General features: G+C 34.7%; 1 protein-coding gene across 1 annotated transcript in view; it reads right to left on the bottom strand.

Moving 5' to 3' along the window:
- LOC146168140 (protein PHTF2-like) overlaps positions 1-18,214 on the bottom strand; it is a 30,870-nt gene that overhangs the window by 4,058 nt on the left and 8,598 nt on the right. The window contains 11 exon segments of the mRNA XM_083386223.1: positions 1,058-1,183; positions 1,397-1,474; positions 1,564-1,737; positions 6,301-6,432; positions 6,498-6,584; positions 6,644-6,769; positions 7,269-7,404; positions 7,477-7,637; positions 10,815-10,906; positions 17,237-17,331; positions 17,498-17,628. Coding sequence (XP_083242349.1) covers positions 1,058-1,183; positions 1,397-1,474; positions 1,564-1,737; positions 6,301-6,432; positions 6,498-6,584; positions 6,644-6,769; positions 7,269-7,404; positions 7,477-7,637; positions 10,815-10,906; positions 17,237-17,331; positions 17,498-17,628 — 1,338 coding nt within the window.

The following is an 18,214-nucleotide window of genomic DNA, read 5'->3' as shown; positions in this document are numbered from 1 at the left end:
TTGCATCACTACTCCACACTGATCTTGGGTGCCCGGACAACCGGCAAATGGAGACATATATCTTCCTAGCATATAACATAAAATTTAGAGTAGTTTCCGAAGTCTAATTTTTGCATAAAGTGAACAAAAAGTTTGTAATCACGTACGGCCGCCAACACTCTTGTTTTCTCAAACATGTGCCCAATATTTACTGTGAACGGCCGAAGATTTTGCACCCCTGTTCTAGATCTAATAGTAGTTACCATAGGGTTATTAGACCTATACATAGTACGAATATACATTGATCTTGATCCAGCAGAACTACTAAAGCGAAATTGCAGTGGGGAAAATATTGTCACATCTTCTGAATATAGCGCCCTTTTATGTTTAGATCAGTTTGACATAAATGCCAGTCAATCATAAATTTTAACAAGATCTCCTGCAAAAAAAGGCCGAGTGGTATTTGTTTAAATACTAATGAGTTTGGTATAAAAAAAATATAAGGCAGTTTCTGCTACTTACGCATCGTGCTATTTTGTTTTTCCAGTAGCCTATGCTTTGGTCTACTTATATAAAAAAAATGTAGCCTGCAAGGCACCATGTCTACAATTACTGGAATTATGACGTCGCCTTATGGCGCAACATGTGACAATATTTTTGATATTTTCTTTTTAAGTTTTTACACGCCTCTAAACAAAAAAATCCTCGATCCGGCATTTCCAAACAACAAAGCAATTAAATTAGCTTTTATTAGTGGGGTCTATTTTGCCACTTGAAACAGTCAACAAAAAAGGTTAATTTATTTAGAAGGTTGCTTTTTTAGTTGTTACTTTTAGCATAGATGTAACCTACAGTTAGACCTTTCGGACGGTACCCTACCATCAAAATGTATTTTATAAAACTCAGCAAAATGGATTTATCCCTTGGGGTCTGTTTTGCCTCACCTCTCCCCACTTGTTAGAATTCTTTAAAATATTGCAAATACAACTGCCGTTTTATGTATTAAAACTTTTACTTAAACAGATTGATATTATTAAAAAACGGTGTCAACAAATAACATAAACAGTAATTGCCTTGCCTTTAGTTTAAATCCGAGCATTTCACTGACAACTCCGGAAAACGCTGATAAAACAACAACTCTTGTTATGTTGTACAATAAGGGATTCATAGTGAGTCCGTATATGTTGTATGGCGTTTCAATTTCCTAAAATCAAACAATCTTTATGAAATATTTGTTTCACCACGTATAATCAACCAGAACCACGTTTGCATCCACGCAAGAAATTGCCCACCCCCCATCCCTATTAATTTGCCATGTAGGCCTATATGTATTTTACTTTACTTATAGGTACTAACGATTATCTTAAAGGATTTAGCGTTTAACTCCATCTTGTTATACTGATATGAAACAAACTACCTTTATTAACTTTGCAGTGTTAGACAAAATACCGTTAACTCTGTGAAGCTTCTCTTTTTTATGAGGTTTTTTATCCATCTTAAAACAAAAAAATTAAGCACTCAAAATAACTTAACACGAAAATGCTAACTCTTTTGTGACAAATTGTTTATAATTAGGCTACATACCTGGAAATATAAGTTTATTTGTTCCGTCAAAATAATTGATGTACTTGTATACTTTTTGTTTATTTTTGCTCCAACGGTTATGAAATGCAAAAGAAATATGGCAAATGCAAGAAAACACGCTAGACAGTCCCAATACAAAAGTGATGATACAAAAATATCTTGAGAATTCATCAACTAAAAATTATCAACATTTTTTTTAACTAGTTACAGCAGGTTTTTTTTGTTGCGCTTGGTATTACTTAGAATTGTTTGTGTAATTGTTAATTAAAATTTGTTGGGATCGGCTAGTACGTGAAACGTCAGCAAAAAGGATAAGTCGTTAATGCTTAGAAGCTTGTTTCCCCTAAAATGATTCAGTGTAAGTTTTTTTTTAAATAAATAACAAAGGCCTTTGAAAAATCTTTATTTCAACCTGCGCCGCATCAAAAGATTCAAACTAAAACTGGCGATAGAAAAATATGAAATAATAAAAAAAGCACATAATACGCTCAGGTATATATCAGTGGTGAAAACAACCCGGCGTTTTGGTAAAAAGAAAGAGTTAGTACCCTATAACAGCGAAGCTTTGGCGACAAACTCTCTTTTTTACTATTTTCATTCCACGAGCTGTTGCTTTTAAATTCAATTTCCAACACAAAGTTTTATAATGCGTTTTTCAGTGTAGAAAATAACTCAAGTCCCAGTCAAGTCATTTGTAAAATAACTGAAGTCTAATTAAGTCAAGTACTTAAAAAAACTAACGTCGAGTCCCGGTCCAAGTCATCAATTGCCTAAGTCAAGTCATTAAGAGCAAGTCAACTTCAAGTTATGCCATTGATAGCCTAAACAAATTAAACGTTAAACCAGCAAAATTGATAAACTTGTTTGTATATGAGAAATAATTTAACTAAAAAATCCGAAATATAGCACAATTAAGCTATTTTGTTTTAGGCGCAAAAATTTAGATTATTAAATTAATTTTATAAAAAAAGTGGTAAATGACGACACTTAACTTCATCCCAAGTCATATGATTGAATGACTTAAGTGAGCAAAATATTTAATTTAACCAAAATTAATAAGGGGTCTTAAAACATGTAACTTACATATAATGTGGCTGTTAGAACGCGTGCGCTAAAACATAGAAATCTGAAGACATATTGACGTCTGAAGACATATTGACTGCGCCAAAGGCGAAATTATCTACCAGTTCGAAATGTTCATGCACGTTGACATGGCCATATACCGAATAGCTGTATATTGCCTCACAAAAACCACGTATAAGAATCGCGTAACGCGCGTTAAAATAGTTTAGTATAATAAAGCGACAGAAGTATAGGCTATATTTTAAGAGACCGTTTTGGTCATCACATCTTCAAGAAACATCAATTTGAGTCACCGTTTCTAAAAGGCTACAACACGGCTTATTTTTTTTTTTAATTACTCAGCTAAGTAAAAACAAGGGCGAGTTTATACATACTTGGTTGTATCGTATACACCACTGGTTCAAATGAAAGTTTCACTAATTTAAACGAAAGCAAACGTAAACATTTTCGCCCGCTAGAAAAAAAGGTAAAACTGGAATGCACTCTTTTCTGGGACTGATCTAGTCATAACTCAACCAAACTCTAATTTAATCCTGTTTTGTGGACTCAAGTTTCGCGCGAATCCCTTTTTTCTTTGTCGTATGTTTTATGCATTTCATAGCATATACAAACACAATGCGTTCTCTGCATTGTGGCGGTTTCTAAAACAAAAGTTGATCAAATTAGCCTTTCAGAATAGTTATAAATTGATCTTTGTACGATCGAAACCAGGATATTACGTCAAAAATATACTTAAAATAGTAAGCTAGCCTATACCGGCCTTTTTCCAATCTCTGAAAAATCCCGATTCACATTTTTCAACCTAATAGGTAATGCCATGCTTTGTGCTTCTACCGATTTATACCGTCTTTGCAATATGCCCATTGTACGATAAGTAACACATCGGCAACTTAAAGCCTAAATAAGCAAAAAAACATTTTTATACGATGTTTTTACGTATTTTAACCTTGAGCTTTTGGGTCAATGCTAACAGAACTTGATAAATCAAATATTTCCAACAATGTAGACATGCACGTCCCCCTTGTAATCTAAGTTGTTTAGTATTTAACAAAAAATAGCCGCATTTTTTCGCGCAACATTCGACTTCTGTTGTACATTCGCGCACCACTCATAACGTACTAATAACAAATTCTTTAGCTTACTTGTTTTATAGCGTAACAGTATGACGTTTTATTGCGTGTTTTTGAGATTCTATTTTTGTCCCGGCCCGCCACAACATTTCATGTTCCTCATGCGGCCCGCGCGACTGGACGTGGTTAGGCCTACCGCGCAAACCTTGAATCTGATTTTCTTACAAACGCGAAAGTTAAAGGTTTGTGATCGGTGAACTATATGCCTTAAACCAGTGCTTTTCCACCTGTTGTCGCATCCAACCGAATACTAAATGTAAGAATAACAGCGAAGTTTTGGCTACCCAATTATCTTCACTTTGGTGATTCAATTATCTACACACCTTTTTGCAACCCTAAAGTAAACAAAGAAAAAATAAGGTATTATTAAAGTCAATTTTAATCAATTTGGGTCATGTCTTCGTATTGCTTTCGCCATTTTCGTAAAATTTGGAAAAATCTTGCTGAGAACCAATTGTCAAACCGTATAAAACTACTTCAGTCAGCGACCGAATTTAGGTTGAGAAAAACTGCTTAAAAACTACATTCTGAAAAAGTTTAAAAAGTATCTCTATCAAGCGTTATTATTTATTTCCAATGGTCAAACATGACGGCTAGAAATGTTGACAGGTACCAAAAACACCAGCATTGTTGCAGTACGCCACCACCTAATACGTCTTGTGTGCGCAATTGCCGGAGAACATACAAATTAACGAGAGGGTGCGAGGCTGGAAAAAATGTTGGTTGATTGAACTTGTTTGTACTTCGGCCGCAGAAAAGTTTAAAGTGTTGAAAAATAAATGTATCATCCCTGTCAACCATTGTGAAAGGTGAAATAGTTCTCATCAGGGCTGCGGACTCGGGACTCGAGGAGTCGGTTTGTTTTGCTGGAGTCGGACTCGGGACTCGTAAGACCACGTAAAACTACCCGAGTCTGACGAGCGCATGTGCAGTACCAAATTTTAAACTGACATTGCCGCCAACTGGAAATTGTAAAGGTGAAATAGCATATGGTGGAATATTTTCCAACCATGTATTGTGAGTGAATGAATTATACGACACTCCTTTAAGTTGATTGCTGAAATCCGCGATATTTTAGTTACGTAAGTGAACTTAAAAAAACTTAACATATTCGGCTTCTTCTTAATAAAATAGTGTGATGTAAAGTTATTTGAAGCTCTCTACACCTACCTAGCGACAGTAATATCTAGCAATATATCTCCTGTTTGTAATGTTCGTCAATATGCTATTGATGTTAACCAAATCACTAGTAAACCATAAAAATAATACTACGAATCCCTTGTTTGTTTTTCAGGGTTGAACAACCCAACAATCGAGTGGTTTTATGGCGAATTAATACAAAAAGTTGATTTATAAAAAATTGTTGGCTGTACTTAATAGAATTTAGATTAAAAAATTATCGAAAGGTTGTAAAATAGATTTTTGTGGTTTAGGCCCAAGGGTTGGGGGTGCATTTTTGTGAAGGGGGTTAAAAAAATAAATTGAAAAAATATTAAAAACCGTAAAACAAATAAACCAAAGTGTAATATATAATATTACAAAAATTAACCTGGTAAATAACTCTATTTATAATGACCCAATTATTGAACCACCCATGAAAATAAGGCCCTAAAAAATACCCCCTGACAAAATATACGACAACCGCAACCCCATAAAACGATGCAGGATTCATTTTGCAACAATTAAAACAAAAATTACTCACAATATATTACCTACGATCTAACACACAAGCAAATAGTTGAGCTTTACTCTATAAATTGCTTCAAATTGTGCGAGCCACCGGTGGGTCAAATCGCACTGGCTACAATATAGTTTGTGTTTAACGCGATTTGTCCCACTGGTGTACAAACGATTAAACTGTCTTTCTAGAAGAACTCCTTAAACTTAAAGCGTCGACGAAATTTGGCGGGAAAGCTCTGGCGGCAGCTAGCGGTACAGAAAGTTAAAGGTAATCGCACCACAAGAAAACAACGAAAATTCGGGATCGCAGCGAACGTGTACAACGCTGAGCAGATTTCATATGTATACTTAAAATACAGAATATATCAATAAAAACGACCTTACTATAGATTGAGTATGTCATACTTTATCAGAGAATATTATCTTATGTATGGTGGTTGCGCTAAAAAAAACAGAGCAACTGAGCGTCGTGGCGCACAATTTCAGTATAACTGTTTAAGATACCATAACGAAATTTTGCATTAATTACGAACACACAAAACTCAAAAAAATATTTAGCAAAAATATTAAAAGATACTCTATGAGATCAAATCAAAAAGGTTTCTTTTTTTAAATTTCGATTTTCTATAATTTATATCTAAAGAAAAAAACTGACTTACTAACAATTTGGTATTATGGTCATGATATGTCATTTCTGGTCTACGGACGGTGTTGTGGTAAATTAGCGTCAAATTTCTAGATTTAGACCATTTATGCTTGGTGACTGTTATAGACAAGTTAATTTCAATCACGTATCTATAATGCGTATAATATTACACAGTATATACTCCTTAACTTTACTTACCTGAAAAGTTGTAAAACAAAGCAAAGACACCGAGCAAAAAAAACCCGATGAAACGATAACGTCAACAGATCTTTGAGGCCCTATTCTTTTAAGATATGATCGCAAAGACAACCAAATTTTGATGTTATGAATCTTAAAACACGTGGTTGTGTAGAAAAACAGTTTTCAAAATTAAGCTATCATATTTTTATACCCACCTTGTTTAGCCTGAAATGTGGTATATTGTTTTTCTTTGCACGCCTGCTTGAGGTCAAATAGGAAAAATACTTAGCATACAAGTATCTCTGAGCACATTTTAGAAGCTTTACGAAAATTCTTGTTTTATTTTACTACGTTTACTTACCCGTTGATAGGTTTGCTGTGCAGCACAAAGCATAATAAACAACATTGTACTGAAAGATATGCGAAGAAATACTGTCGACATCAAAATCAACAAACACAGCACATGTTTTTCGTCAGGAACAGACAACTCAAATGTTTCAGTCAAGAAAAACGAATAATTTTCCTGAAAAAGTGTTTTAATTTATTTTAAAGATATAGCCCCAAAAAATGGTTTTCGCTCTTTTTAAAAAAAATGTAAGAGAACGCCGGTTTGTTTATGCTGTACTTATTGTTTGATATGCATACAATATTTGCAAGGTTTAGTATAAAAAAAGTTAACAGTGATAAAGAAAACTTGCCAAACTAAACATAAAAATGTAGCAATAATAATGTGCCATTGACGCGAAAGCCCGTTAATATTTTAAGATTTTTTGCAAGTCATAACTCGTACTGAAGCCGCACGAAATAATTTGAGTATGTCAGCGGGCCGCACCAACATAACTAAAAAAACGTTACGTATTCAATTCTAAAAAAAATATTCGAGATATTAATCCGGTCGCATATTTATGTGGCCAAAAAAGACAGCATGAGGCCAATTACATTATAAGACAAATCGTGAGCACAGCACTTAAAAACTATTAATATACTCAAGGGATCCAAATAACATCATTATAAATAACTTAAAATAATATTACCTGGTTGTTTAAAAGTCGATATAGAAGTGGGAAAGAAGATATCGTGAAAACAAATAGGAACGCTAACCAGCAATATTCGTTTATTTGACTAAAATTTGCTAGAGTTGCATTTACCTGTTAGAAAAAAACTTAACTCACATTAACAAAAACAATTAAACGCGAAGATACTTTAAAACGCACTTTTTTCAGAATCATGCTTCCTATTCCAAGCAATGTTGTATTGCACTTTTGCCATTTGCCATTTTCCCATATACGCACATTTATTTGAGAACCGTCGGAAAAAGAAAATTGATGTCCAGGTAAAATCGCAGAAATTGATATCTGCAATGAAAGAACTTTAGTTTACAAAAAAAACTCATTAAACATGAAAAAGGAGGACAGGTGAATCAATGGCAGTACTTTCTCTAGTTTCATAAGCATAGGCTATTTGTAGGGTGTGATAGTTAGTACTGTATAAAGTATGATAACAAAGTAGTCTTGAACTCATTTAAAACATCGAATCTAAAAAACACCTTGTAATACAAATTGCAAAACAATATATTTTTTTGTTGGTTTAAAACGGAAAAAGGCCAAAACTGTAACAAATTCAAGGAAAAACATTATATCGAGTACGTTAAGATGACCTTATCCACCACATTCCTTATGGGATTCAAAGTTCGAAATGCTTCGAATTATGGATTTCAAAATTTCGAAATGCTAATTATAAACTGGAAGTTATTCTCAAACTAAGAAATTATACTAAGGGTGACAAAAAGTATTTTTAGACCAAAAAAATTGAACTTTATTGTGAACTAATACTTGTGCGGACAAAAAAAAACGTTTTGAAAGTCTTTTGCTCTTTTCATCTAGAATCTAGATGCTGCTGTGAACAAGGTTTATGAAAAAACGTGATTTTTTGTACACTGTTTAGATTAGATTCTTTTCTGAAGCAACGACACCTAATAAAAAATACGAAATGTGAAAAGGAACGATCAAAACACTTTTCGGTTTGTATATATTCAATCGCGTATAGCTTGTGCCAAATCAAGTTTGGGAGTTCAACACACATATGTGTTTATTGAAAGGGTATGTAGATTAATATGTTTTCGCACCCACTATACAAGGCTAAGACGAAAACGTTTTTTTAGGAATGAAGCATACAGAAAGCTTTAAGTAATTTTAACGTGGAAATATTAAACACCTGGGTATATGAGTCTAAATATTTTTATAAATATGACCGTTCGCCTTTTGTAAACCTGCGTTTAAGAGGTAAACACCTACGTTCAAGAGGTATTTTTTAGAAAGTTTACAACTTTATATAATATTTATTGACGTAACTTGTAGTTCGGTCATGTTTTGTGTTTAGATTAAATATAAAAAAAAATACGAAAATATACTTATACAAAAAAACAAAGCATGTAACAAACTAAATGTTTATAAAAAAATATTTATGCCCGTGCAAGAAAATGACGACAATAACTAAAAATAGAAGCAAATATTTTTAAGTTTAGTAATTCTCAAACGTTTTTTTTTTGCCAATGAACCATTTATTTCAAATAAATACCCACCGCTTTGCAATGCTGGCACTTCATAAACGCGAGTTGAAACTGAATTCTCAAAGTAGGCTACCCCTAGAGGTAGGGTTTTACGTTTGTTGGTAATCCCCAATCGATCTATCACCCGATCCGTTAGAAATTAGTGCATTTCTAGGCAAAAAGGTCTACGACAATCAGGGCATCCTAAGGCAGAAAATTCTGACTTTAGACCTTGAAGTCTCGGACAATGCTTATTTATATATGACGTGTTCACGTTACGTATGAGATGTGTGACGTGTTTTGCCAAGTGTAGCACGCTATAGCTAAGTAATTAGTCGATCCACTTCGAAAACAACACACAACAATACAATTTGGTTACATATTAAATTGCCACAATCATTTTCTTAAAATCATCGGCTATAACATGCGGCTTCAGTAAACTTGCACAGCGATGGTACAAGTACTTCACGTATTGGTGATTGAGGCCACATTTGCTTAATGGCTTTGATTAAAAGTAGGCCGTGAGCGCTCGCGTTTTTCCTGCTTGTAACGCCGAGGGCAATTATTTTGGACTTTTTTTTACCTAATAACAATCTTTACAATGTGAACCATGGGTTGCATGGCCTGGTGAATTGACACTTAATGACCCTTTGGCAATTTATTCATTACTTCTCGAGGGTGCTGTAAGTCATAAATGGTTGGGAACCACTGATTTAGACACTAATACAGTCCTATACTTTAGTGCAATGCGTTTCTTAAATCAATGAATTCTTTTTATGTCATAATTTTGTCGAAAAATGTAATTTTAGGTCAATTGATTTTAGTTTTTCGATCAGAATCTCTTATTTTTTAGTCAATAAATTTATTATCAAGCTACTGCAAACCGAATATTTGAAAAAGAAGATATCTCCTCGCCCTAATGCACGTTAGTGACGACAATGACTTCGAATGGTAGCAAAACAGTATAGACTTTCTTGTCTCAGTCAAAATCAGTCACTATAGGTTCTAGTTTATAAAAGAGAAATATATTTCGCCAATCACGGCATCATCAGTCTCTTATTCAAATAGAATCTTTGATTGTGACTGATTTTGACTGAGACAAGAAAGTCTATACTGTTTTGTTTTATCAAGCTACATTACAGATCCGGGCATAGTGTACTCAACACTATTTTATTTTAGGAAGAAACACTATAACAATCTCAGTCAGGGGCGTTAAACCTGCGGCCCCCTGTGGTTCCCCAAAGTCTTAGCAGCGATCTGCTAAACATGTTACTTTGTACTCAAAATGTGCAAGGTATAGAACTGCTTATTATTCTTATTTAATCAAACGATGAGGATGTTTAAACAATTAATTGACTTTTTCTGCGCGGCTCTCAGCAATATAACGTTAAAATCCAAAATGTTGTCCTCTGTTTAACAGCTGTTCTTTTTTTACCAACGATAACGGCTTACGTATGCGTCTTACAAAACGTAAGCCGAAGCCTAAATAATGCAATCCTTAACGTGGCGTGTAACACGTTACAAGGGTCATTCACGTTTGGGGGGCTTTTTAAAATTCTCACTTTTTTCCCCGATAGAAGTTGCAAAAACAATCTTAAAATATTCAAGTGAATATAGTTGATATCATATTTATTATTTATTTAGTTTACGATTGGACCTTGTTGTGGCTCAAAACAGTTGGTTGACCCAAGTGCAGCAAGTCAAAAATCAGGTAATTAGAACGGTTGGTAATTTGAACCAATTGCCGTTCAAAAATTTGGTAGGCTTACTTTTTTGTTTGTTAAACTATTGGTAACACAATATTCGACTGCAATGTAATGGGTCATCAATTTTCCTTTCAAAGGCTTAGAAACGGGAATGTGCAGGCTAAAATAACAGCAAGTCGTGAGTAGTCGACTGAGTGACTCAAAACAAACCTCAGTATAAACACTTTCAGCTGTTGGTAAGCACTGCAAACTTTAAAACAATAATATACTTGTCTTACTGTTTTGAGTGATGGATGGAACAATCCGCTTTCACAGGAATCATCCGATACATGAAAATCACTAGCATATTCTACAGATTTGTCGTTATCGTCTGAAATAGTACAAATATTAAAGTGTTAGGAAAACACACAAGTGATTTCGCAGTTTTTGTTCAAACATGCCACCCTCTATTGTTATTTGAGTTTTGTAAATTAATCTAGATCAGTTATTCTCAAAGGAAGGAACTTTAAATTTGGGGGAGATTTTTTCCAAGGAGGGAAGAAAAGTTGATGACAAAACCTTTTCATTTCGTTAACACATATTCCTCGATGCTTCCTGATCCGCCATAGTAAGGGTGACCAACGCAAGGTACCAATAATTTGGAAGAGACTTTTCAGCGAAACCGTAAAACCGCAAAATTTTATATTTTTAGGGGAATAAAAACGTCTGCATTTTAAGTGTGCCCCGCAAATTTAAAACCTCCTTAATGTACCGCAAGTACAAAAAGTTTCGCAGTACTGCTTCAAGGCGCATTGACAGCTTTCAGAAATAATACAAAGCCGCACAATTATAACATAAGAAATAAAAAACTTTAAAAAACGTTCGCAAATAACAACAAATTTTCTTCACTTGCGGTTGTTTTGGATAATTTGTGCATACGTCTTAATTGTCTCTTTACATACATTTTTTTACATTTTTACAAAAAAAAAAACTTATTTGAATTACAATTTTGACAACATATTTTTTACGAGGTCCTTGGTCAGGGGATACACGTGTATATAAATTAATGGATAAGTTGTAATATATATAATGCTCCAATTCGAAGATGCCTTTAGAAACATTGTTTTATCTAATACAGACGTTAATATAACACTATTATAAAATATGTCCTTTTTAATTTTATAATTTTTTTTTGGGGGGGAGGGGGTCAAATTAGTTTACCATTAAATGTACAAATTTAACTTAAGGATTTCAATGAATGTAACGTCATGAGCGCACAATGTCTAATTTTGCCGATTGGGAACAAAAACGACGCTAAATGAAAGCCGATACGTTGTATTTTATAAGCCGTCCAATCGTCCATACGTGGCCAAACCTAACATTTAAATTTGTAAATAATTTGTGCAGATCTGTGGTCCCAAACCTTTTTTGTTTTTGAGACCCAATTTTCGTTTCAGTAACTTACAAAACCCCCCGATTTAAGGAGATCACACAAAATTCCGAGTCTGCAAAATACATAATTATCCCTTGTTACGCAATATTATCGAGTTAATTTAATAAAACTTGACAAATATGTTTGTTTATCGCCAAAGATGGAAAGAATGTGAAATACATGCACGACTACCCAAACCACTAATCCCAACGTCCGCTCCATGAGGGCGTTTTAAACCTTTTCTTCATTCGTCGACAAAGCAACATTTTTGCATCCTAAATTATGCTCTGTCGAACACACTTTAGGCTACAGTATTTTGTTTACCCAGTAAAAGACCAAGAGACTTTTTTCCTCCTTAAACGTACTTTGTTAAATGCGAAGAGCCACATTGGCGACGACTTGGCAAGTTGTAATGTGCAGTGAAAAGTTACTATATATAGGCCTACTTAAAAAATTGCATGTGGCTCGCGAGCCACGGTTGTCCAAGCCTGTAGCCCTGTACAAACTCTTATAATAAATGGCAAAGCTATGTTCGCCCGTTCGGTCGCTGGCATGTGATCTTAAAGAGACAGACAAAGCAACGTCGCCTAACAAAAAGAGCAGCGACGTCCAAGTGCGCTCGCTACTCCATGAGCGCACGCGCGACATATCGTGAAACTCTCGTGAAACGCAACCGCGCAAAACGTTTTTAAAGCGCAATTACTTGTGTGGACATAAATTCAAATGAAGTGTATTGCCTTAATAAAAATAAATTTTAATGTGTCCTACTTATGACTTTTATATTTAAGAACTTCTTGATGTCTGGTACTGCGCAAAATTTAGGTAGAGTTCGCAAAATATCGCATTTAATGCGGCGGTTTTAATAGTAATCAATTTTCATTTTTAACGAGATTTTACTTGAGCCTACGTTGGATGCAGTATGGTACCGGGATTACGTATCTGCTTGAGTACATCTTTAGGTTTTACGTTTGTGAATGTTTGTGATTCGTTCCCTATCGATGCATGTGAAGGGTTTTCGTTCCGTAAAAGATGTTTGACGTGCTTGCCGTTGGGTGTTTAGTCGCTCCATTTCAAATAAACACAATATTGCAATTTGGTTACAGATTACTGTGGTAACAAAATGTAAAATTTATGAAAATGTCCCGAAAATGAATTTTCAGACCATATAATAATTTGTCCCTTTAAATTACACCGGAAAGTGTATTTGTGACTCAAAATTAAATCGGAATGGCATTCCAAAATAACTTTAATGCCGGACATTTTTGATAAATAGTGTAACATTTTTGATAAATAGTGTTCGTGTGATGTCTTATTAACAGCGTCTGTTATCGGTTTATTGAACGCGCCAGACATACCGATTTTATTTGAAATCAGTGTTGCCATAACGAAACGTAGATAGAAAAAAACTCCTTATGACACTTCAGCAACAAACAGGTACAGGATACAATTTTTTGAGATGTACCTCTATTTCTCTTAAATTGCTTGCAATTTTATAATATAGGTTTTTAGATCCATATCTTTAAAGAGACTCCAGCCTTGAGACCAAAATAAGAACAACGTCAACTTCGGAATAAAAGACAGTTAGGAATAAGGACAAGACAAAAACCTAATAGTCGTAATAATGACGAAATCGAAATCAGACCTAAAGGGCCAAAATAAGGCCTAATATAGCCTTTTATGTAACCCCAAACGCCATCCATAACTATAACTAACTCCCCGAATATTTGCAACCTTTTTTAACCCAATTCCTAGCACCACCAACTACCCGCCCATAACCCCGAACGGGGGCAACAAATCCGGAACCAAAACAGCGGCGCCAAAATGCCGACAGCAAACGGCTAATGCCAAACAGGTGACCCCCAATCATTCCATAACCTTTCCCTACAGTCTTGGGCGTAGTTTTGTCTATTTAAGTCTTACTCCGATTAATTTTGGGCTTAATTTGACATGTTTATTGTTTAGGTCTTATCTAGACTATTTTAGATCTTATTCTGTCGTGGTAATTACTGCGAATTTGGCGTTATTATGCCAGTGGTCTTAGTAATATGGCATTAGGCTATAGATTATCTGATTTAGATGTTGTTGCTTTGTAGGTCTTATTGTGTTTTCTACTTAAAAGTACTGCGGAATCAATGAGCTAAGCTTGAAAGAAAAGTAAAAATACATGTTTTATATATTAAATAAGTTTTTCCATTTGCTCGCGGCGCACCTGGCAGCCTTCCATGGCGCACGGCGCACCGGTTGAGAAGCGCTGCTGTAGACAAAGAGCTCTGGTAAACCGCGCATCCTAAATTATACTGTTTTAGCTGTTGAATTGCTATATATGACAATATTTGTAATTGCAAGTAGATAATACAAGGAACAAACCAATGCTTGTGCCTCGCGAAACTCATGGTTGTTTACAGATTTTAATGAGAACCTTATTTGTGAAAAATTGTCAATACGCAATAGCCATGCGAGTATTTGAAATGATTTACTGTAAACCTACAGATCTGGCACATGTTACGAATTTACTAAATAAAGGTGAAATCGTTGGTTTTGTAAAACAGCTTTGAAATCCATTATACCTATACAGACACTTGAAAAAGTTAAGAGGGCATTATGAAAAAACACTGAACCGACCAGTGGAGTTCGTAATAACACCATCGTTTTCGGTTTAAATTACAGGTTTATTCACTTAATGTAATCTCACATCACTAAATCACTAACCAGTTCGCGTAAACGTTCATTTTTTTTAATTCTTAACTTTTCACAGGCTTAAACTTTAACACGTTTAAATACATTATTTTTAAATAATATTCTCAAAATGTTTACCGAAATCCTGCTATGGCTTTATGTCTCTGAGCTACTTTCATTATATTACGAACACCACAGCAAAGGAAATGGCAACCCTTGATACATACAGACCTAACCTACAGCAATATAGGTTGCATGAGCATTTTTTTATCTATGAAGTGTAACTATGAAAAGAGGGATGGGCAATTACGGCAGATGGGTTGGAACTTTGATATAATTATTTGGTATTGATGAACGTGCACGGGGAATACTGTGGTCACCTTCAAGAATGTTGCGTTTCTTAGATTTTACATTTAAAACTGTTTCAAAGGTACATTCACACAGGCTTGACAGCTGGAGTCGTTTTGCAGGTCAACGCATTGTTCTCTCACTTGAAAACCGAAAAAAAATCTTGCAAGTCATAGATTATTTTAATCAAGTTGCGTAAAAATGATTTTGAAATATAAGTTTTTCTCCTTAAATCTGCATTTGTATTTCTCAAAAAACTGAAGAATACTTTTTACTCTCCCTTGCGTTTACAAATTAAAAGTCTTCCTTATTATGCCAAGTTTATATTTAGTTACGTAATTTTATGACGTCATCTATGAAAAGTTTCTACACATTGTTGGTACAGACCGCTTATATCTCGGTTATCGTGATTATATTTAAACTGAAAAAAAAAACTACTCCTCCTATTTTAAGGTGTACCTCTATTTCTCTTAAATTGCTTGTTTATTTTATTTTTTATTCTATAGGCTTTATTGTTGCATACCGGTATCTTAAAAGAGACTCTAGCCTTGAGACCAAAATAAGAACAACATCAACTTCGGAATAAAAGACAGTTAGGAATAAGGACAAGACTAAAACCTAATAGTCGTAATAATGACGAAATCGAAATCAGACCTAAAGGGCCAAAATAAGGCCAATGCAACCTTTTATCTAACCACAAACACCACCCATAACTAACACCAACTCCCGCCTATAAGCCCAAACAGAGACAAAAAATCCGGGGCCAAACAGCGGCGCCCAAATGGCGACAGCAAACGGCCAATGCCAAACATGTGTCCCCCAATCATCCCATACCCTTGCGCTACAGTCCTGCGGGTAATTTTGTCTTAATATTCTGATTAATTTTGAGCTTAATTCGACATGTTTAGGTCTTATCTAGACTATTTTAGATCTTATTCTGTCGTGGTCATTGATGCGAATTTGGCGTTATTATGTCGGTGGTCTTAGTTATATGGTATTATGGAATATCTGACTTAGATATTGTTGCTTTGTATAGGTATTCTTTCGTTTTCTACTTGAAAGTACTGTGGAATCAATGAGCTAAGCCTAATAGAAAAGTAAAAATATATGTTTTACATATTAAATTATTATTTTCCTTCTGCTCGCGGCGCACCTGGCACCCTTCCTTGGCGCACCGGTTGGGAAACGCTGCACTAGAGCAAAATATGGTACATTGCCACGACCTCAAAGTCTAGAAGACTTTTCTCTTGGATGCCCTAATCGTCGTAAACCTTTTTCCTTAGAACCGCACTAATTTCTAACAGATCGGGTGGATTTTGGGTATCGCTTCTCAGTATTCCAAATACCAAAATCTTAGTAAAAAAGCGATTTGCATTCTTGTTCGCTTGCCCACGACATACCTTTGCAAGCAAAGATTTTCTGCTCTTGTTGAAATTCAAACCAAAAAATAAATTCTACCAGGGATGTTTATATGAGAGGAGCACTCAAAACAAGGCTACTCGGTTCGCACAACTGACTGAAAAAATTTAACAGTAACGCTCGCATTAAATGATTCATAAAATTTTGTATTTGTATAAAGATATGCTACGGATTTCCTATACTTGCAGCATTGCTCATCCTTATTCCGATTAGGATTAGGATTACTACAGATTCAGTGTATTGCGCGGACTGGAGTATATAGGTTTTGAGTAAACGTAAAAAGGCCGTACCATTCCGAAAAAGGTTGACAAGCACTGTTGTAAGGGGACATATTGTATTCTAATTTAACCTAAATCAGCCAGCATTACTCTCCGATTAAAATACTGTCAAACTGAACCTAAATCGGGACAAAAAGTTAATTTGCCAACAGAAATGTTGTCCTATTTAGGACAAATACTACACTCCGATTTAAAATAAATCGGACTAAAAAGTTGTACGTATAAGCGAAATAAGTCAACAGAAATGATAAACTGTAAAACTGGGTGGTTGTGAATAAAGAGCTGGTAGATTTTGCCTTTAGCTTGTGATTCTGAAATCATTATGCACGCCACCTGTTAAAAGATCAAATGGGTTTGCAAAAATAACATGGTTAGAAACACTGCTGGATTTATGACTCCTTATAGGTTTTATAAGTACCACGGTCTAATTTAGACTATACCAAAGAAAGATACATTTAGGCTGACACATCTAAACCGGGTTGCACCAAAAATAAGGAAAAAGGGTTTTAAATGCTATCAATAGGGTTCGAAATCTTAAAGTTATTTAATGAAACATACGGAAACCAACCTTGAGCTTTATTTTTGGCAGTTTTCTTTACAAAAAACAACATTTTTTTGTAGTTGCAACTCTGAGCCGGTTCCAGCAAAACAGACGACAAAGTCCTACAAACATCGAACATCTGTCTAAACTCAGCCTATTACTGCATCGCAGTTCAAACGAATTATATGTTTACAATTTTGTGCTTTTATTCATTGTTCCTAGTTTTTAATTAATTCTGTAACTAAACAATAATATTAAATTACAATCATCGAACTAAGTAAGTATAACCTTTTCTTATTGATACTGTCCTCCGATGAAATAGTGGAAGAGCGGAAATTAGTTGAAGCAACCTGGCAGTGAGTAAGTCCGACTACATACATCAATACAAAGGGAAATATTATTTCGCTTCTCGGAATGTTCTGAAACAAACAAGTACATCGGTTATCTTTTAATGGAATGGACTTTAGATATTCACGCGAAAACCAAATCATATTAAGGGATGTCCGATATGCTAACATAAAATCAATGTTTTGCTTAGTTGTGTCATAGAACAGAAACAAAACTGAGCGTTTTATTCAAAATGGAAGCTATAGATTACTTTATGATGGCGACAGAAACTCATTCCATGGGTCTGGTAAGCAGGTTCCAATAAGAGGTGGTAAAAGAACCCATGGAAATGATTACACTGGTCAACAAATTTTCACTTTTTTTTCTAAACGAAATTGTGAGTATTTCATCTTACATGTATTTTTCGCACTGATTTAGAATATACCTTTAGTTTTTTTCTAGCACATCACATTTTTAAAACTTCTAGCACATCACATTTTTTTTTAAAAAAAATAAATTTTTCGAAAATACGCATTAAAACAACGCACAGCTGTAATAAATGGCTCTTTTAAGCGTCTGACATAAAACTTTTTTTTACACATAACCAGGGCTGCGGAGTCGGTTAAAAACAACCCGAGTCCGACTTCGGCCAAAAAAATACACCCGAGTCCGACTCCC

The sequence above is a fragment of the Ascidiella aspersa genome, chromosome 1 (assembly GCF_963924565.1).
Source record: "Ascidiella aspersa chromosome 1, kaAscAspe10.2, whole genome shotgun sequence".
Classification (NCBI taxonomy): Eukaryota; Metazoa; Chordata; class Ascidiacea; order Phlebobranchia; family Ascidiidae; genus Ascidiella; species Ascidiella aspersa.
This window is presented reverse-complemented; position numbering and strand designations above follow the sequence as displayed.